General features: G+C 44.7%; 6 protein-coding genes across 6 annotated transcripts; 3 read left to right on the top strand and 3 right to left on the bottom strand.

Annotated features, from left to right (window-relative positions):
- Positions 1-2,531: 2,531 nt before the first annotated feature.
- Positions 2,532-4,141, top strand: H6S33_006094 (uncharacterized protein; the record flags this gene model as incomplete). Its single annotated transcript, XM_044837512.1, has 4 exons — positions 2,532-2,618; positions 2,678-3,007; positions 3,060-4,044; positions 4,119-4,141. The coding sequence occupies 4 exons, from the start codon at positions 2,532-2,534 to the stop codon at positions 4,139-4,141; spliced, it is 1,425 nt and encodes a 474-aa protein (XP_044699403.1).
- A 626-nt stretch (positions 4,142-4,767) lies between these two features.
- Positions 4,768-7,905, bottom strand: H6S33_006093 (uncharacterized protein; the record flags this gene model as incomplete). The annotated part of the gene is made up of 5 exons (XM_044837511.1): positions 4,768-5,403; positions 5,466-5,730; positions 5,792-5,894; positions 5,954-6,599; positions 6,673-7,905. The coding sequence occupies 5 exons, from the start codon at positions 7,903-7,905 to the stop codon at positions 4,768-4,770; spliced, it is 2,883 nt and encodes a 960-aa protein (XP_044699402.1).
- Positions 7,906-10,381: 2,476 nt separating this feature from the next.
- On the top strand, positions 10,382-10,765 carry H6S33_006092 (uncharacterized protein; the record flags this gene model as incomplete). Its single annotated transcript, XM_044837510.1, has 2 exons — positions 10,382-10,590; positions 10,666-10,765. 2 exons carry the CDS (start codon positions 10,382-10,384, stop codon positions 10,763-10,765), a joined length of 309 nt encoding a protein of 102 aa, XP_044699401.1.
- A 539-nt stretch (positions 10,766-11,304) lies between these two features.
- Positions 11,305-12,544, top strand: H6S33_006091 (uncharacterized protein; the record flags this gene model as incomplete). The annotated part of the gene is made up of 4 exons (XM_044837509.1): positions 11,305-11,559; positions 11,628-11,738; positions 11,794-11,890; positions 11,952-12,544. The coding sequence occupies 4 exons, from the start codon at positions 11,305-11,307 to the stop codon at positions 12,542-12,544; spliced, it is 1,056 nt and encodes a 351-aa protein (XP_044699400.1).
- A 341-nt stretch (positions 12,545-12,885) lies between these two features.
- Positions 12,886-13,292, bottom strand: H6S33_006090 (uncharacterized protein; the record flags this gene model as incomplete). Its single annotated transcript, XM_044837508.1, has 3 exons — positions 12,886-13,127; positions 13,182-13,212; positions 13,278-13,292. 3 exons carry the CDS (start codon positions 13,290-13,292, stop codon positions 12,886-12,888), a joined length of 288 nt encoding a protein of 95 aa, XP_044699399.1.
- Positions 13,293-14,397: 1,105 nt separating this feature from the next.
- H6S33_006089 (uncharacterized protein) lies at positions 14,398-17,563 on the bottom strand (the record flags this gene model as incomplete). The annotated part of the gene is made up of 7 exons (XM_044837507.1): positions 14,398-15,038; positions 15,101-15,191; positions 15,254-15,592; positions 15,656-15,678; positions 15,733-15,847; positions 15,899-16,093; positions 16,166-17,563. 7 exons carry the CDS (start codon positions 17,561-17,563, stop codon positions 14,398-14,400), a joined length of 2,802 nt encoding a protein of 933 aa, XP_044699398.1.
- Positions 17,564-17,787: the final 224 nt, after the last annotated feature.

Below are 17,787 nucleotides of genomic sequence, written 5' to 3'. Positions count from 1 at the left end.
GGCGGCGTAGAGATGGCTCGTCACGAGTGATCTCACATGATCCCCGGGGGCATGCTAATCCGTTGATCCACCAGTTAATTATAACGTCATACACAGAACATGTAAAGTGCATATGCGTTTATGCACGCCCTATAACCCTCAGGCTCTATACCCCACATGTGTAGGAAAGATCTTGATTGCCCTCACCACTCGTTATACAGAGCCAGCGCAAGGTACAGAAAATCCAGGTTTATGTCGTACTAAACACGCATAGTTCAGCCAGTTGGCCATGGATGGATATCCAGATCAAGACGCAAAAGAGCCTGATTCTGCTGCCTGAATAAAACTTATGCATTATCTGCATATGTAAAAGACGATGTACAAGGAGTACGTTATCAAAGAACCCCAACTGTGTCTTACACGCTTAGGTTATGCAAGGAAGGAAAACGAAGCTGGCCTTACCCGTAAGTGCAGTTGATCATCCAATCGGCAACTGTAATTAGCTCTCTCTTCAGGGTGAGGCCCACGGGTGGTTGGATCGACGAACCGATCGTGTGACAGACACCAGAATTTGTCGGTGTTTTCGGGCCGCCTAGATCCAGGGGTAAAAAGTGTAAATACGTGCGCTTCATGAGTAGTCACTCGTTGAACACTCCATACTTAGATGGGCCCAGTGAGAAATTGTAAGGGTAGTTCACGCATAGACTGGCTCTGGAGTTTTGGTGATATGAGAACAAATGGATATAGTAGGGTGTCTTGAATATTGTAGCTTGTAATGTGAATTGAAGGGAATATCAATGGAAATCCAGAGAAGATGCATGAAGAAGCTATGGCAGATTGTACCCCTCCATTACAGGGTTCTACCCCACTCTGGGATAACTGCAGGATTTATTTGATTTTTCATCATAAGACCTTCATGTAAAGTTTTGTATTTGTCGGAATTGCCCAGTTGTGAATAAAGTGAGTGATAAATTTGTAACTAATGTCTTAGCCCGTGCACTTTGCTTCAAAATGTTAAGTATTATTCTGTCTCAAAACCATAAAGATACGCTCACACCATGATTCGGGCACCGTTTCAGTGAAAGACCTCTGTCCCGGGATTTAAATGGATGTTTACCCCTCTCCGGCCACAAGACTGATGATCATAGATCTAGAGCATATCGAATTTGACTTCAACGTTTTAAAAATTGGATCAAAAAAATTGTTTATCTTGCATCGGCGATTGAGTGGGTAGGAGCAACTGAGCTTTATGCAAGGCTGACTTTATGCTTTGGGGGGAAGTACTGGGGCATTGATTCCTTACCCGCGAAATATAATATCTGGCACTGATTTCTTTTGTCATTGGCATCCTTAGACTTGATCCGGCACTGAGGTACTTAGAAGTATGGCGCGGGTCCCGAGCACAGAAGCTTCTATTTGGCAGCCATAAATTGTCTAAGTAATGATGTGTAGGTAGGTACGTAGATGTTTCTACTCGCAGCAGGTAACAAGTACCCGAAAATGCACGTCCTAATCTGCAATTTCCATTGGAGTAGAAGTCAAAAATACACCAAAAACGTGCAGCTGCATATTCAGGTACTTCATGCCTGTCGCGAGTAGGCTGCTGTATAAGAATGCCCTCAATATGACCGTAGCCCTTGTATGCGTAGGCCATTCACCAAGTCTTTTCGCAGATCATGTAGTCTTTGGTTGACTGGCCAATGCACATAATATTATAGTACCAGCAATGCACGATTGCCAATACATTTTCAACCTTATGAACCCCACTCGAAAAGTTTTCGTTGAATTCTTATGGTAGTAGGTACGTAGAGTACGAATCCATGCAGTGTACGTGGAGTAGGTCGAGTACATGGAGTACCCAAAACGTACAACCGTATGATTCTTCTAGGCATCCAGATTTCATTTAGATATAGAAGGTTGTCGAACAGTAGCAGTGGCACGGTGACGGTGACGGTAACGGTGGCGGTGACGGTGGCGGTGACGGTCTAGCGTGTGCTTTGGGTAAAGAGAATACGGGAATTAACACCTTCGATCATTGTTCCTCTGTCTTCTATCTTTGCTAGGGCCGGTCCTATCAATTAAGTGTGACCCATGCGTGACAATTGTAACATCGAACTTCTTGTTGACAAAGAGAGCGGATTAGGAATTCGGGGTTCAGATTTGACCGTCGATCAGGTTGAAGTTTAGGACATGTATAATTCATTATATTAAAGCTGTCAAACCAAACGCGATATAATTCACCGAACGCGTTTCCCAGTCAACTGAAGACGCGCGAACCCCACCTTTATAACCCTAACCCAACTACTGCAGGCTCTGCCAAGAGTACACATTGCCAAGATTTGATGCTCTTCAGCTGTAATGGGTTAGTTTAAACTTTTAACAGCGAGAAAAAAATTAATTTTCTTCCTCTCGTTGCTTTCCCTTCTTTCCTTCGTCACTTCGTCACTTCAGCGTCCCTTCTCCATTTCTTCCCATTACTTCTCTCTTTTGATCGATTTTTACGCATCACGATCAGCCTTAATTTTTTCAATTGCTTTCAACAAATAATAGACATGTCGCTTCTTCCTGTCGCTATTTGGGGCCTCCAGGTCAAGGCCGATGGTAGCATCTCCCCTGCTATCGCCAATATTCCTGCTACTGTAAGTTTCTTCTAAATGATTTCTATGGGGGCGGAGGGCTGATCTCTTCGTATCTGCAGTTCCGCGTCACTATGGCTGCTCTTGATCCAACAGCCAAGCCAAAAGACCCAAAACAGCCCTTGCGCTCCACCTTGAAGATTATGCGCCGTCCTCTCCAGAACCCCGATTTTGATGAGGATGACGAAGATGATGAGGAGACCGACTCTGAGTCCGATTCTGAGTCCGAAGAGGAGGCCCCGTCAGTTAAGGGCAAGAAGGGATCGAAGAAAAGCGCTGCTCCTGCCAAGAAGGCTGCCGAGGAAGATGAAGACGAGGATGACCTTGATCTTTCTGACGACGATGAATATGAGATTGAGGAGTTCACAATTTGCACCTTAGACACTGAGAGGGTATGTTTAATAGGGAATTCGTCTTTAGGAAGAAATATTGACAATTTACCAGAATTACCAACAACCTCTCGACATTGTCATTGGCGAAGACGAGGAGTGCTTCTTTAAGGTCGTTGGAAACTTTGATATATCCCTCACTGGAAATTATGTTGTTGGTTCTGGCGACGCCGATAAATACGATGAGGATTCGGATGAGGGTGACGACTACGACCTCTCCCCCGATGAGGATGAGCTTGAGCTATACGGAGACGAGTCCGACTCTGACGATCTCGATGACATCGAGGATCCCCGCATCCAAGAAATTGCTACTGATGACGAGGCCGAGGCTAAGAACGCCGCGAAAAAGGCTGAGAAGAAGGGCGAGAAGAAGGACGAGAAAAAGAAGGCTGAAAAAAAGTCTTTGAAGCGCTCCGCCGATGAGTCTGAGGGTGAGGACCTTACCATCGCCGACTTGATCGCCAAGGCTAAAGAAGTAAAAGAAGCTGCCGTTGCTGCTGCCGCTCCCGAAAAGAAGCTTTCCAAGAAGCAGCTCAAGAAGCTCAAGGCTAATGACGGAAAAGCTGTCGATGCTACCGCTGATAAGGCCAAGAAAGTTCAGTTCGCCAAGGAGCTTGAGCAGGGCCCAACCCCTTCTCCTGCCACTACAGAGAAGAAGTCTGAGAAGAAGTCTGCCGAGAAGCCTGTTGCCGAGAAGTCCACTACCGAGAAGAAGAAACCTGAGTCCAAACAGCCGAAGATTGTTCAGGGTATTTCTATCATGGACAGCAAGGTCGGGACTGGAGCTGGCGCCAAGAAGGGCAACAGGCTGGCCATGCGCTACATCGGAAAGCTTGATAACGGAAAGATCTTTGATAGCAACACCAAGGGAAAGCCTTTCACCTTCCAACTTGGTAAGGGTGAGGTTATCCAGGGATGGGATATCGGTCTCGAGGGAATGCAGGTTGGTGGTGAGAGAAGATTGAGGATCCCTCCCGCCAGTGCCTACGGAAAGAAATCCCTCCCCGGAATTCCAGCTAATAGCACTTTGATTTTCGATGGTACGTTCATCCACCCTAGTAACTCTGAATACTTTTGCCCCTCAAAATATATCTAATCTTTGTGATTTTTCTAGTCAAACTCATCGAGATTAAATAAATATAACTTTCCTCGATGATTCTTCACGCTCGAAACTGTATATTTAAATCTCACCTTGAGGCGTGTGTTTCACTTCCAAAATTCATTGTGTGTCTATTACCTGTACCCTAAAATCTCTTTTTCCTCTATGTTTAGTTAGTCATTTGTTTGGTCTCCTTGCCCTTTTTGGTGTTTAGTCTTACAGTGCCAATTGAGTGTAAAGGGGAAAAAAAGTTTGGTGTTGGTTCTCTTCTTTTTCGTACGAAAGTGCAGGTGAATGCTTACTGTGGAGCCTTGTTTAATTTGATACATGCAAGTACCTGGGCTTATTACAATCGTAAATTAAAAATCGTGCATTTTAAGGTTTTATGTTTTGGGAGACAAAATAGATCTGTTACAACCTGTCGCAGGGTGTTACATACATGTACGCAAGGTTAAGTTAACATCCACTTGTTTCCTGGGCGTTTTTCTCACAGGTTATCACTCGAACTAGTGGAGGTGATGATTGATTGACTGAAAATTATTCGTGGAGGTGGTGATACTAGGATAGTCACAAAATGCAACACTTTATATTGCTATTGCTCAAAAAGGCTTCAGTCTATATACAACGAAAAAGCAGTCTAGTCTATACATAAAGAAAAAACAATCTAAATAGTAGGATTGGATTCTTGCCAGGAGTTCCAAAGATCGTCGAATGTCTTCTTATACATTTGACATCCCCTTCCACCCTTCCGAATGTGACAAAGGAAAGCAAACTTAACGGAGGGGTCAATCTTATCCAAATCCCTACAACGAGGCGTCTCATGAGTCACAGGATCCTCAGGCATTGACTCGATATAGTTAACGATTACATCGCAATATCTATCCCCCCCTTGGAACCTTCGGTGTCCGTCGACTCTGCTCTTGGAGGATCCGCGTCTGATGTCCAGTTTGCAAAATGCGACGTAACGCTCGAGGTCGTCGTGGATCCTTCTGCGGATTTGACGAGGGCAGACAGTAGCAGAATGGTAGTGATGGTGAACGGACTCCGTGAGGCCGATGTCTTTCCAGACGGACATGGTGTCTTTACCCCAAGCACCGCAGTGACATGGTAGATTCTTGGCATGGCAGTTTATATCGGTGTTGCATGTAAAACCTGCATTAATTGGCGTGTTCCAGTTGTAGTCCGAGACACAGACGGGAATCTTGAAGTGACTGGTATGTTTGGATTCGCCGAGAGTCGCGATAGTTGGTTCCTGGCAAGTTTTTTTCATATGATTATTGAAGGAACTTTGGATGATGTGCTTTTAGAACGTTAGTAAATCTCAACCATAAGGTCTGTTAGTGGGAATTTAGGAAGGTTCACCTGAACGTCAATGTTCCAAGGCTTCTCGTTCCAGTGTTCATGGCCCTTTGGCCTGATATTACGTGAATAATTACGGGTAGGACGATCCTTCCACTGGTACATGTAGCATACATATCCCCCAGGAGCACAAAACTTGAGGTCTTGTGGGCCACTTCTATCGCTGCTGCATGATTTCGACTGAATATCCCTAGTACAAGAGATGTACACAGGGTCTGAACGAAGAGAATTGTTGAAGAGTTTCATGAAAGCTTCATGGGCGATTTTCCTGGGAGAGATCTTAGTAAACGTATCCCAGTGAATGATGCTGGAATCCTATAGCTACTTACCTTTCAATCGAGGCCTGTTGGAACTCAGTGATTGATTTCTTGTTGAGTGAGGGGAGGTGATGGCCCGGGCGAAGAATTATGGAGATATCGGTAGCTCCCAAAGCTATAAACACAGCGTTAACGTTTCCGCTAGCCAATAAAAGAGCCGGATCTATAACTTACTAAGATCAGTGTTAGAAGCTCCGCGAAGAACATCTAAAAATGATTGTGTGAGCTTTTCCTTTGCTTCGTAGGCTGCAGCAGCCAGAAGTTTCTCAATTGCGGCTTCAGACTTCCCGCCTGTCTGGATGTGCTTGCCCGCGCCAAATATTCTCTTGAATACCTCGGAGCTTTCGCCCATTGCTGTATGCACCTCACCGCTCTCCAATACGACAACGAATGACCTAGCGTCTTCCAGGACACTTCCCCACCTCGACACAGCTCTACCAAGCGGAGAGTATGCGGGCATTCCCTCCGGTATTAGGGCCCCAATTTCCGCATGTTCCTTAGAGGCAAAGTCCAAGTCGGTCAAAGAAGGCTCATATTCGCTATTGAAAATCTTGTCAAACCTGAAGACATCATCGCCCTTGGAAGCGTGATGAGAGACTTGACAGGCTTGATCATAATAATGCTTGGCCACTTGGAGAGCATTGCGTCCTTCGAGAATGGTCCTTTCCTTGTGGAGGACAGGAGAGATGATGATCAACGCGGTTTCGATCGTTTCGAAAAACATATTTCTGACTTCTTCGGAAGAGCTATCGTGCCATCCTTTCACGGGCATACTCTTTACCAATTCGGTAACGTGCTTTGGCACATCTTGAATCGATTTCTTTTATTTTATTAGCTTTCTAACTGTAACTTTGGATAGGTATCGGGCGATGTAAGGATACTGGCAAACATACATGAATGATTGTTGCTTTCTCACCAAGAGCGGCGGCACTGGAAAGCACAAAAAAGACCCTCCTGGCCTCATGGACGTCGTGAACCTTAGCCACAACATCTTCACACCTGATGTCGCAAATAAGACGGGGAAATTCTCCCTGATACCCGCGGTAGAAGCCCTCACACCCAAGGTATTTCTGGGCAATAAAGTTGAAAAGTCCAAAGTCTTTGAAGGAAGCTTCTTCCGCACTTGCCACGGTGAACTCTCTAAGCCACTTGTCGGTTTCAGAAGTCCAGTAGTTTGCAGTCGTGGGCTGGAACTCACGAGACCTGCAGATCTTTCGGACAAGCTCGGGAGTTTTTGGTTCAGGTCGCTCAGGAGCGGCCTCGATGGCAACATTATCGTGTGGCGTGAAAAATTCCTCGGCAATATCGGGGGTGATTTCTTCGACGTCGGAGAATTCCTCAATATCGGGGGAAAACTCTACGGAATCGGATAGTTCATCGTCATCGGAGAATTCCTCGGTAGGCTCGGCCTCAAAGACTTCTGTTTCGTCTCCGACGCCATTGATCTCAATATTACCCAGGCCCTCCTCGAGGGGTGCAGTTTCTTCTTCTTCAATCTCGGCTTCGTCGACGGCTTCGATTGGTTCAACTTCGGCGGATACGTCCTCACCCAAGGATTCACCGTTGCAAGGTGGCTCGACACAAGGCTGTTCGATATAAGTCTCCTCGATATGAGACTCCTCGATATGAGACTCGTCGATATGAGACTCGTCGATATGAGACTCTTCGATATGAGAGTCTTCGATATGAGACTCCTCAATACGGGATTCCTCAACATGAGACTCCTCAATATGAGATTCCTCAGAAGAATCATATTCAACGGAGCTCTCCCCAGCAGGATCGTTGTAGATATCAATATTGATAGGATTCTCAAATCTAATACCAGATCCAGCAGGCATAAACCTGTCAGGAGATTCGAAACGACCATCGTTGAAAGGTTCCATAAAGGGGTCGAAATATTCATCGCTCTCGTCTTCTAACTGAACAGGGATTGCAAAGGGATAATTTCCGTTGACAATATCCGAGTTAGAGTTGTCATTTGCCTTGAAGGCGGCGGGTCGGTCCTGAAGGCTGCCGGAACGGTCTTTAACAACGGTGCTTTTAGTCGAGCTCACAGCTTCGGTAAGGCTGAATAGTATGCCGGCCGCAACCGCACATACCAAAGATATCTTATAAATTGTCCCCATTTGGAGGGACGTGGCTAGTTATGCTAGCAGTGAAGAAAGAAAAGAAAATTCGGAGTTTCAATGAAAAGTCCAAGACATAAACCAGAGCTGGATGTAAGGGGGACGAGAAACTTTTATACGTTTTTAGGTTCTATCTATAGAAGTGAATTTTTCATTGTGCGTGCTCTCCAAAAGAAGCGTTACGAAATATTTGCGCTCTTGATATGAACCTTTAAAGGCAATAGCCCTAGAAAGCAGTCATAAGGGAAAAGTGAAAACAAGTCTGTTTCATTTGTGACGTATTCATGTTGATGGTTAAGACTAGGCATAGGATGACGATACATTTTGGTATATATATCTGCCGATGCGCTATGAATGATGTCTAAACTAGGAGGAGAGGAAATGGGGAGAGATATAGGGACATGAATTCATAGGTACAGAGTTTCCTGAGATTTTTATCTTTCTCCAGTATTGAGGAATTAATTGGCAGTTTCATTCTCGCTCACAGGGTGAAAATTCATTACTCCCCGAAACGGTTAGTTAAAGATTAGACCAGGATCATTGACACTCGTTACGAGTGACTCGTTATGATGCATTTAAGCTAGGCGTAGCACCATGCAACCACCTTACAGATCATTGATGTCACCACCATATACGATATTGATAAAATAATTGAACCGGCTATTAAAAGTGTCGCTAGTGTACATGAATAGGTGCCTTTCGGGCTAATTATCTAGTTACGTATTTACTCGGAAACCTTCAAGGCAGAATAAATCGACCAAACCACCATCCGAGTCACGATGATCTATATCTATATATATATTCGTGCAAACAGAGTGTCAGAGTTACAAGGGAATGTGTCTACGTCTTTCCTACATATACAGAAATCTCAGATGAATTTTGCGAACGAAGATTCTCTGTTATCTCTTCGAAGACTGACGACAAGCCGCACTGGAAGACATCCCGTGGACATTCGGATCTGAAGCCTTAAAGATTTTGCATAGCAACCGGTCACCACATCAAATTCTGCAAAACCAGACCCAGAGCACATAACGCACTCTTGTTCAAAGCCGGGAAGAAATAAAGCTTGTAAACATGATAGCTATATCTTCAATGACTAATAGTGAACTGCCAATTTTTTTGGGGGGGGAATTTTCAGAAGATATTGTGGTATTGTTAAGTGTCGGAGTCGTAAGCAAACTGCCAGGTGAGTAAATCTGTAGACACCCACTGGGGGTCTACAAATCACATTTGAACGCCTACAAACCTTCAAAAATATCCACGGGATGTCTTCCACTATCCAGATTATTTTCAACTCCAGTTCAGCCATAAAAGGATATTAACGTTAATAAGAAGAAATGACCAAGCTTTTTACTTATGTCGAGGATGCGTTGCTTAGGTTAATGAACTCCGGAACCTTGCTTGAAGGTGGAAATCTACCCTATATCATATTCACAGAATCACTGTCTTGAGACATGACAGTTTGAGAATACAGTGGTCATTCATAAGTCGAAGAATCGACCCGAGGTCATAAAAACAGAGTACCGAAACGTGTTCACTAGATCCGCGGGCGCAGAGGACAGTGTCTAGAATTGCATACATAACTACATGTACATATAGTACTAGGACAGAGGTTTTGGTAATATACCCTTTTTACAGCCAAAGTAGCCATGTTTAGCTACCCGAAACAGCCACCCAACCTTATCAAAAAAATTCCAACTCTTCAAGGGCAGTTGGAAATTATTTCACGACGGAGTTCATATAATTCTAGAATTTTGAGTCTATTCTTCAGGTGTGTGCAATCTAATCTTTAAAGTCATGGTTTGAGTGTTTCTGATTTTGTATGGTGTTCCTATATAAATTTTGTGTTGCAACGGCAGCTAAAAGCTACCAAAACCTCTGTACCCCGACTATACATACATACATGTACATGTATCTGGAGGTTTTAGCACAGCTAAGTTTGATGTAGAGACCAGTATTGTACGCCTTTAGGACGCCGAAAAATATCAAACGCTCAAAAATCTCGTTTAGAGGAAATTTCCTAGGATTCAGATATACAGTTTCCGGTAAAATTATTGCGAAAGTGGGTTCTCCGTGACCCGATAGTCCTATTGGCCCTTAAAAGGTTTTTTGCTACGAGGACAGACCAACAAATCCACTCTTTTAGCTCTGACTTTCGCAATAATTCTACCGGAAACTGTATATCTGCTATTCCAAGAGAAGCTTCGCCGCTCTCGGGGATTTTCCGCCTTGTTGGGCCTATGCAGAGTTTTTCCGCCGATGGCCGCTAATCCCAAAATAGGAATAGGTCAAACGAGCTCTGGAGACCACTTCATCTAGAACGATCAAAAGAACTTTGCAAAAAACTACATGTATATACAGTAGATTCAACTCACCTAATAGCTGGTCTTGCATCCAGATTGACAGCAAATGACAGGCGAACATTTGATATAGGATAGTGGCAAGTACGGTCAAGCTTGACGCCTGTATCTGAGCTATGGAAAGCTCAAAAGCTGGGTTATGGAAAGTTGAAGCAGTAAACCATGGACGCGCCCGTTTGAGAACTTGTTTCCAATTCTGCTTCCCTACATGTCATGAGCCTCAAGCGCAACTTTCGGTGTTCAGCGGCCAGCCAGCCTACCGTCCCCCAGAACCCCAGTTAGAGATCTTCCTTGGTCGCCGAGTATCTTTTTTAAGGTCAGCTGAGTGTGTATGTCCGAGTGTTGCTGCGCAAAGTTTTCCGCTCCGAACGCCGGGAGCACCCGACACTAATAATATTAGGGTCCGATGCGTCCCGGTTTACGGGGACAATGGCCATGGGAACAACAACAACCAATCCTATGCAGGTGCTTTAATTTGGGTTTACCCCTGTGTGTCTTGAGAGGTATTATGGCCAGTAAGTCTGTGGCGTTGCTGTGGCTTTTTAGAACAAGAATACGAGAGCTAGAGGGTAAATGAGAGCGCAAATATCATAGGACTACGAGGACAGGGGATAGAGTTAAATATTGAAGCATTTGCATTTTATTGGAGACACGAAGATTAATAATCAAAACCGGGCATGCGCGTTGACGTTGGAACCTCGAGTACGAGCCCCGATGATGACTCGAAGCAGCCAGTCCGACTCAGTAGAGTAGAGGTATGTGTACTTTTTCTGGGTCTCGTCTTCAGCCTCTCCGCTAGGCTCCGAAATTTTCCTATGGTTTCCTTTAGGAAATCCCTTCCCGCTGTGGATGCTTTTCTTACTCTAAGGGATTTATTCACTGTCCGTTTCATCTAGTGTATGTAGAACCCGATTTTTTTCTTACCTTTGGTATATAAGTCCCCATCGCGTACGGGGGTGTACCACCACTTCTAGTCAAAAGTTTCTCATCAACAAAGAAAAAGGCAAACACCAAAGCAAACTCAACAAAATACCAAAAAATGCTCTCAACAAGAGTTATCACAACAGGAACTCTCTCGAAGACCCTGGGCCAGTTTGCCACTAGTGGCCTTCTGGTTCGCGGAACCAATTGCGTCCTACTACAGCAGCACAGAGCTTTCAGCTTGTCCTCGAAACCTTTTTTCAATTCCTCACAAAGAAATAAAGTTGCGGAAACTGAAGTAAAGAATTTGAAGGAGTTTCGGGAACGATCATGGCCACATCCTGTGTATAGTGAACAGGAAATGAAGGATATTGTAAGTATTTGCCTACATTATTACCTATTAAAACAATGTTCTAGAGCCTAGCTAATTTTTGGTATCAGGTAATTGCGCATCGTAAGGCCAAAGATTGGTCTGATTGGGTCGCTCTCTCCGCCGTACGCTTTTTCAGACGAGCATTTGACCTCGTAACTGGGTACAAACACGACAAGCAGGTATGAATTATCCTGAAAAATCGAGTTACAATTAGTTACTAAAGCTTGTCTACAGATTGCGTTGGGAAACAAAAACCCCGGTACCACTGATGCTTTCCACATGACTCCTGATAAATGGCTTGCCCGTTTTATCTTCCTCGAATCCATTGCAGGTTCATCGCCCCAAAGAGCATACCTACCAAACTCTAGACAGACACTAACAAGCATTCCCAGGTGTCCCCGGTATGGTCGCTGGCATGGTCCGTCATCTTCACTCAATCCGCCGCCTTCAACGAGACCAAGCTTGGATTGAGACGCTCCTCGAAGAAGCCTACAATGAGCGTCTCCACCTCCTTACCTTCCTCCATTTCCGCCAGCCTGGCTGGTTCATGCGCATGATGATCCTTGGTGGCCAGGGTGTTTTTTTCAACACTTTCTTCCTCGCCTACCTCATCTCCCCACGCACCTGCCACCGCTTCGTCGGATACATTGAGGAAGAAGCCGTCATCACCTACACTCGTGCCATTGCCGACCTTGATAACGGGAGAATCCCAGAGTGGTCAAATCTTCGTGCGCCGGACATTGCAATCAAGTACTTCAACCTCAAGCCAGACGCGGTTATGAAGGATATCTTGATGGTCATCAGGGCCGATGAGGCAAAGCATAGGGAGGTCAACCATACACTGGCGAATCTTCAGCAGACAGAGGACCCTAATCCATATGCCTTGACCTATGGCGATCGAAATAAGCCACATCCGACCAAGGGGTTGGAATTCACGAAGCCTGTTGGGTGGGAAAGAACCGAGATTACCGTGAAGCCATCTTAGTCTTCTTCCCTGCCTCTTGTGCGTCGTTTCATTGTTTTTCATTTAAAAGTATGGGACGGAAGCTGTGTTTTTGGATTCTAAGGTTATAATCTCTTCTCCTTGTACGATATTAGCAATTGGCGTTATTTTTTCCTCTTTTTTCTTCTTTTATTTGGGGGATACATGGCGCTGCTTGATCCTTTGTAGGACATAGGATTTTTATTTTAGTTTTTCGTTTTCTCTAATTATATATCAATACCCTCCTCTCTTCTTACATCATTAGCTATATCACACTGTCTTCTACTGTCATTGATAGAGACCGATACAATTCAGACACCAGCAACCAGAACAGGACAAGAAAATCACCTCGGGTTCTTAACCTTCCTAAACTCTGTCTCCCCATCTACCACCTCTTTCTCGCTCTGATCAACCCTAATCACATGTGCCAGCTCCGGACCTTTATCCAGGTCCTTCACAAACTGCCTGATTGAGTCCTCCTCTCCCTGGGCCTCGCCCTCAACTTTGCCGTTTGGGATATTCCGGACGAACCCGGTGAGCGAGTATTTACTCGCTGCGTCTACTGCGAATTTGCGGTAAAAGACACCTATCAGTGGGGGTTAGAAGCTTGATTGGGTCCAGTTACGAGAATAGAGCACACCCTGCACGCTGCCGTGAACGAGGAAGTGGATCTATTTATGATGTGCTGTTAGACCAAAACCCACTATTACCATTAAGATAGACGAGAAGAACGTACTCGTTTGATAGCCATTTCGTTTCGTTTCGGTTGTTACTTTAGTGGCTTTTTGTCTGGAAGCTTGTATGTTTGACGTGTGTCGTTTAATTGGGGTCTTTATCGCTTATCGTGTGCCAGGGTTAAAATCGCCTTGGCTGGAGACGTCATGGCATTCAGCCGCATGACATCTGACTGTACTGTGCGGCATTGATCGGGATGCACGGGTTGGTCATGATTGATGCCAGAACACATTTGAGCTTAAGCTTGTAATTTCAGTCCCGACTATGATCCCTACAGCTTATATTGGTCTTCTCGTATATACATATTATCATAGAAACCGACCAATCTCAACCGTTCATCTTACGATACTATACATGTACCTAAGTAGTTAGATACTGAATGTACTACATGTAGTTTATTACGCTTAGATCCAACAGCTTATCAACCACATATATACAAGTATTCAAGACCCATAATCCAGTAGATCAAAGCTTAGTAGGCACTCAGAGGCAATTATCACACACCCGAGGCAAAAGCTTGGGCGGAAGATCAGAGATTATCGTGAATTGATAGATAATTTGTGCCGCCAGGCCTAGCCCAGACTTCCCTCGGTTTAAACTGGTCGAGTCGTCCTGACCTACATCACCCTAGCTCGGTATCTCTCGGGATGAGTGATCGCCTGTGATGCAACGGGTGAAATTGAGAACCGCGGGTATTCACTCGGGTATGGGGCGTCTATTTTATGTGGAAGCGCTTTATTGAGGGCTTTGAAAGTCATGTATATTGGATGCCAACAGAGTGCAAATTTCCAAAAACGACAACTTGTAATCACAGTATTTATGATGGGAAGTCATTTATCCTAACATGTAAGCAGTACATGTATTCATGCTATGTTTAGTTTAGGGCAGAAAAATAAAGTCAAATTGAACCCATAATTCGCTTCATAACTGCATACAAAGTATTTTTAACTCCTACAACTATCACAAACCCATTTATGAAGCATAAACTATATAGAGGGGCCTAAAAAACAGCGTTTAAAAATGTTAATCTAATTGTAAAGCCTTTGGGTTTCGTTACTAATCTGATGCAATGGGGATAGATATGATGCATTTCACTCATGTTTCAGTTTCCACTCAGATGCTCAGATAAAATCCAGGCCAGTGAACTGCTCCCCCAACTCTTCGTAATCCTTATCTCTGTCGTTAGTTTCAAAGTAAGCGGATTGATTGCCGCTCTTCTCCTCGACCTCTCCATTTTTTCCCTTTTGATTTCCCTGAAAAGATGTTTTCTGGCTGTTCATCCGAGTATTTGATTGATAATGCTCGCGGCCTTGCTGGTTCTTCTGCTGATACCCGCCCCGGTAGCTGCCACCCCGCTGATATTTTTGCTGCGGTTGTTTCTGATGATATTTCTGTCTGTTGAGTTGTTGTGATTGCTGGTTATGACTGTTGACGTTGCCGGTTTCACCCTGCTGCCCACGCTCAAGACCTTGGAAATCCTTCCTAAACCCGGGCCTCGGCTGGGATAGTGAGGCATTGTTGTTTCCTCTACCACCTCTTCCTCTCATGTTCGAAACTTGCGCTCTACTTTTGAGGACGCCTATCTTTCGTTCTTCGCGCCAGTCATTCATTACACCATATCCATATCGATCAAAGCCATTCGCCCAAGGATTCCAGGCAGCATTGTAGGTATAGGGATACCCAGCTCTAGATAAATAATTCATGTATGCCCCTTTAAGTGCCTTTTCGTGAATATGACTATGTGGAAGCTGATTCCCCAGAGCTGTGGTGGAAATTTTAGTAAATCTCTTTTAATAGTCTTAACTATAAGTGGGAATAACATACTCAACCACCCTTTGCGTATATTGTGTTCTCTTCCGAAAAGTTCAAGTTTTCTAGCTTCTAGACCCACGAGACGACCAATAACATCATAAATCTTCACGAATTTGTAAGCTTACTAACCCGATCGTATCACGGCTTCTCACTCGGAATCCCTACCTCATCTGGTTTGTGACTGGTTGCCCTAGGTTGTGCAACAATAACATCCATATCGATACCTTTATTGATCCATGTTGGGTTCCCTTTGATTCCGACCAGACAATGCTCCATCGTGTGGTTAAGCCAGTGTCCTGTCCTACCAACAGAGATCAGACGGTTGAGATGGTCAACTTTGACCCAGGCAATTTCATCACAGAACCGATATCCCCATGCACGTAGACAGGCATGGCCGGCGTCAATGGTCCTTGCAGTACACCATAGAAAAAAAAGGCCTTCGTCCTGGAGGCTTCCCAATGGAAGATCGATGATAGCTTGATCGGGAACGGTACCATACGGGAGCTATGAGAAAATCACAGTTAGCATTGACCAATTTGGATTAAGTGACATAGATATAATATTTACAGTCATTCGAATGTCCCACGGTGCTATGAGCCAAACATGTTAGCATCGATACTTCACTTAAATAACAATAAACGTACGATCTGCCATGATAGCCCTGAATTTTCCCAGGATCCCCAAATCGAATTTAGTGATATCGCACCTAATCCATTGGGGAGGAGCACTTGCGCTCGGTGGAAAACTGACACCCTTTTTCTTCATAAAATATTAGCGATGATCATAAAACCTCCTTATGAGTTGAGATACCGCTGAGTTTGTATTATCCAGAATATCCTTTTCTCCAATACTCCAGGCCCCTTCGTCTTCATTCTTGATACTACCCAAGTTCTCCATTTCACCCGCTTTTCCCTGGAGTTCATCCATAAGCGGGTTTCCAAGAGTCATTAACTCTTCCTTATTCAGCTCTTGAATACGTTTCATAACACTCTCTGGAAACAACGGCTGATAATGTATGTAGGGACATCTGTCAGACATATCGCAAGAATCCAAAAAAGAACAGTCACCAAGTCTAACATCTGTCTGAGCATGAATTATGCGCTTGAAATGCAGTTTGTCACGGCAACATCTGTTATGCTTCGATGCAGCCTTACAGCGTCCCTCAAGTAAATGTGGACAGTGCGCAACATAGGCTGGGTGGGACGGTGTCCGGGAGATGAGACCAAGAAGGGCGAAGGATAAAGCAGGCGTCATACTACGGCGGGCTATTCCTTCCTCTTCGTCCTCTAAATATTCTTCGTCCAAAACTTCTTCATCATCTGAAGTTTCTTCGGTCGGCCCCCCTTTGAAAGTGGCAGGTAATTCAGTAGAAGAGGATCCAGTAGTCACGTCTTCAGAACTCCAACGAGGTGGATGCGGCTCTAGGCAGAGGTTCATAGGCATTAAAGAGGAATTAGTATTGTTGACTGGCAAGTCAAAATGAAAAGCCTCCTGTCTTTTCGATTGTGGATGAAAGGGTTTTGCATGGACACTTTGTTTCATTTCTCGCTCTTGGTCTTGCTGACGCTTCTCCTCCTGTATTTCCCGATGCCTTTCTTGACGTTGTTTTTCTAGACGCTGCTTTTCTTGATGCTGCTTCTCTTGATTTTGGTGTTGCAGGTGTTGCAGGTGTTGCAAGTGTTGCTGGTATTGTCGGTCTTGCTGGTCCTGGTGGTCTTGCAGATGTTGCTGATATTGCTGATATTGCTGGTGTTGCTGGGGAAACAATTGTTGATTTTCTGGTCCCCATTGCTGCCCTACAACCCGCCTTAGGTGTGCCTCATTGGCACCCACCCCAGTTCTGTTGTGTAAAATATGGTTTTGGGTCCCTGAGTTGGGTATAGAACTTCCACCAGTCTTAAACTGACTGAAATTTGGGGGAGGTACGTCCTGATACATGAGGAATTCCTTGTGCCTCAGCTGAGCATCTATTTCTGTCATAGCTACCCCCCTACTATCTATCAGTTGACCAGGGTGTAGTGGTAGACTAGCTCTAGGGTTGCCCGAAGATACACCAGGTCTTTGGTTCTCTGTATGGGTTTGACCCCTGCACAAAGATTCACTAGTTGATAGGCCTTGTGGTGTCTGGGATTTATGCGCTCGAAAATGATTCTGTATGAATTCAGGCACTGGAACTCGGACTGGAACATGAAATTGCTCATGACCTGTAGGATGTACTCGATTTATACCATCTAAGAAACTGTTTTGAGTTGTGTAGTCTTGGGAACTGAACTGCGGATTATCTCCCGTTGGCTGTGGGCCACCGAAAACAGGATCTTGATAGGCGTTAGACAAAGCCTCAGGATGATTGCTAGCGAGGGGGAAATTCTGGATTTGATCATTTGCAAGGTTGCTGTGAGTTAGGTAAGGGTGAGGGTCATTGTTCCCCGGGTTCTGTCCTCCGTGTTGGCCATTAAAGAAGTGGTCGTAACTCATCCTGAGAGTGGTGCAAAAGGGAGGACAACGATGTTTTATGATTTGTTCTCCAAAACTGATTCTGGACGTTGTCTTGCTTGGTGGGTTGGTTGGTTGATGGGTTGAGATTTTGTTTTGAACTACAAAAAGACTCCAAAAGTACCATCATGTACTATCACTCGAACCTTAACTCTAACAACGACGGGGTAAGATATTCATTCGCCATTAATTAAACACCACTTGCG

Source organism: Morchella sextelata (genome assembly GCF_020137385.1).
Source record: "Morchella sextelata strain SCLS chromosome Unknown scls_2, whole genome shotgun sequence".
NCBI lineage: Eukaryota > Fungi > Ascomycota > Pezizomycetes > Pezizales > Morchellaceae > Morchella > Morchella sextelata.
This window is presented reverse-complemented; position numbering and strand designations above follow the sequence as displayed.